The 3,255-nt window shown below is 39.8% G+C and overlaps 1 protein-coding gene across 1 annotated transcript; it reads left to right on the forward strand.

Moving 5' to 3' along the window:
• The first annotated feature begins 1,738 nt into the window (after nucleotides 1–1,738).
• On the forward strand, nucleotides 1,739–2,942 carry LOC119655766 (glutathione S-transferase 1-like). The gene is made up of 2 exons (XM_038061821.1): nucleotides 1,739–2,249; nucleotides 2,324–2,942. The coding sequence occupies exons 1-2, from the start codon at nucleotides 1,899–1,901 to the stop codon at nucleotides 2,642–2,644; spliced, it is 672 nt and encodes a 223-aa protein (XP_037917749.1). The 5' UTR covers nucleotides 1,739–1,898; the 3' UTR covers nucleotides 2,645–2,942.
• The last annotated feature ends 313 nt before the right edge of the window (nucleotides 2,943–3,255 follow it).

Below are 3,255 nucleotides of genomic sequence, written 5' to 3' on the forward strand. Positions count from 1 at the left end.
GCAGTGACAGTCAAGCTGCACTGAGGGCATTGAGCAGTCCTTTGATCACCTCGAAAATCGTTCAGGAAGGCAGAAACCGTTTGAACTCTATGTCTAGATTCAATACGGTGGAACTACTCTGGGTACCTGGTCACTGTGGCATAGAGGGAAATGAAATCTCGGATGCTTTAGCGAAAGAGGGGTCAATCTCTCCTATGCAGGGACCGGAGCCAGCAATTGGGGTATCAGTAGCATTGGCTAAATCTGTTTTCAAAAACTGGGAACAAGTTTCCCATAATGACAGGTGGCAGAGCCTAAATGCTGCTTGACACACCAAACTTTTCCTGCCAGAACCCAACATACGTACCGCAAAGTTTATCCTGTCGAAAAGCAGGAGGACTTGCAGGTGTATTGTGGGCATTCTGACAGGCCATAATTCACTAGCTGGGCATATGTTCAGAATAGGAATTACCGAAGATGATACGTGTCCCTCCTGTAATGAGGAAGCGGAATCCACGGAGCATTTCCTATGTGAATGCCCCGCCTATGGACGCATCAGGCATCAGATCTTTGGTGCCGATGTTCTCCAATTACGACGGGTAGCATCACATCCACTAACGGAAATCCTACGATACGTTAACGAATCCGGAATATTCCGTTAGACGGGGGACGCGAGTACAATGGGCCAACACGGCCTGAGTGCTCGGAAGCTGTAGCTTCTCCCCACCATACACACACACACACACACAATTGATCGAAGATTTTATCTTACCGATTAATACTTTTTTTTTATAAAGAATTTAAAGCCGAAATTTTGGTCGAAAATCAATTTTTTTTTTCTAAAAACCACCATTTTGTCAAAAAAAATTATTTTGCTTATTCCTTCGATTAATTACTACATTTAACATTACTTTAACGAAATCTGTTTGGTTTTTTAATTTCAGAGGTTCCAGTTCAGTGATATAGTGGTCACCGCAAAACGTCTTTTTTTTGAGAGGAGCTTCCGGAGATCAGCTGTAGCTCCTGTCCAAATAAATATTTTTACTAGTTTTAAGTCTGAAAATATTGTTAAAAGATACCATAATATATGTTCAAATATTTAGATCAATAACTTTAAAAGGTTTCTCAAAAAAAATTCTGGAAAATTCGCTTTTTTTCGGCCTTCTAACTGTATATAACCCCTTAAATGATACCATCTCTGAAACACACATATGCATATATGCATTCATATAATCAAGATGACGACTTTTGGAAAATATCTACAAAACGTTAAAATCGCGGTAGAACCATTTTTCTAAATAATTATCAAACACGGTGAATGGTTCGGTCAAAACCGCTCTGGGTGTTATCACTCTTATCTATTTAGCAACTGTTAGGGGTCTTCATAATTTCGTCAGAATGTGTAAATAAGGCTATAAACGTATGCACTACAAACCATTCAAATGTTACTCATCATCATGACATTCAATTTCTGGAGACCTCAAGGTTAGGGGAATCAAATCAAAGTTACTGAAAGATGATATGAATACGGCTCTGCATACTCAATTCCGCTCAATTCTGAATATTCAATCTTCTTCATTACGGTCATGAGATAGATAATCAATGGGAATGCTCACATACGTGCACACTCCCACATCGAATGCAATAGTTCTGTTGAGCTCGGTCAGTGTTTATTAGCTCTCATAGCAACCATCATGGCTGATAAACGCTGAGGCTTCACGATGTTATCGCTGAATGAGTTGTTGTCTAAGTTCATATTCAGATAAGCGTATCTACAGCCTTCCCATGGTCTAGCCGGTGTACAATGACTCTAGCGAGCAGAGAATTAGTTTCTTTCAAATTCTCGTTGAAGACGCATCTCAGTCCGCCTAGCTGCGCTAGAATCTAATTTAGTCATATCGAATCCAATCAAATCTAAAATGGGGAAGCCAATTTTGTACGGTATGGAGATCAGCACGGTGGTACGAAGTGTCCTTATGGTGGCTAAGGCTATAGATCTCGATATTGAGTACCGAGAAATTGATCTTTTCGCCGGGGATCACTTGAAGGAAGAGTACTTGAAAATGAACCCACAGCACACCATTCCTACATTGGATGACAATGGGGAATACCTTTGGGAAAGCCACGCGATTGCTCCGTATCTCGTCGAAAAATACGCAAAGGACGATAGCCTTTTCCCCAAGAATGATATCCGCAAACGTGCAAGAATCAATCAGCGTTTGCATTTCGATAATGGTGTCTTGTACGGGCTTTGTATCCGCGGTATTGTGGTGAGTACTATGATTGCTTCCGCGATCTGAGATCGGAATAAATCTGATCATGACAAATTATAAACTTTTTGCAGATGCCAGTTTATACGCAAAACAAATCAACTATTTCGCCGGAAACTATCGATGATGTTAATAAAGCGTACGTGCATATGGAGAAGTTTTTGGAGAAGGATCTGTACTTGGTTGGTGACTCTCTGACGATTGCAGATCTAGCCTGTGGTGCCAGTATCTCTGCTTTGTTCGAGTTTGTCCCGGCTGATCCAGCTAAATATCCGAAACTACTTGCGTGGTTCGAGCGAATTAAGGCTCTGCCGTACTACAAGGAAGCAAATGAAAAGGGCAATATTGCGTACATCAAAATGGTTCGAGATCTGATGGCGAAAGGAAAGCAATAAGACCATGAAATCCTTTCTACATAATTATGCAAGGATACATCGTTTCAGCATTGAATATTTACTAATCAGATAAAGGGTGTAAAATAAGGATCAGTTTTAGTGGTTGATTAAAGTAGATAACAGTTGCGAGTATTCAAGCATATTTAAGGTAGTTGAAACTATAATATGACTAACAAAAACTATTAGCAGTATTCGCAGGATTAACTGAATAAAGGAATAAACTGGAAGCTAACCAAAAAATTATCTGACATAAGAGGAGTAAAAATTCTGTACACATCCATTAAATACGTTTTTTATACAAAGTTTATCTGTTTTCCTAAATTCAAACCGCTCCCTGGATTTTAAAATTTTCAACCATTTTCAACCTTAAGGACTTTGAGGCTATCGATTCGAGGTAAAAGCTTGTCATCCAGTCATTAAATCAGGACAATTTACAACGAATAGAGATTTTAAAAACTCGGGAAGTTCCAACCGTCGAATCGTCTTGCTCCTTGGTGCTCAGTATCCAGAAACCACGGAAAAAAAGACCAAGTCCTCCATTTACGTTTTTCCCTCAAAGAAGGCTATACCTCAAATTATTCTTTGCCTAGACCACGCTGTAATGCAATCAC

Source organism: Hermetia illucens, chromosome 4, assembly GCF_905115235.1.
Source record: "Hermetia illucens chromosome 4, iHerIll2.2.curated.20191125, whole genome shotgun sequence".
Lineage (NCBI taxonomy): Eukaryota > Metazoa > Arthropoda > Insecta > Diptera > Stratiomyidae > Hermetia > Hermetia illucens.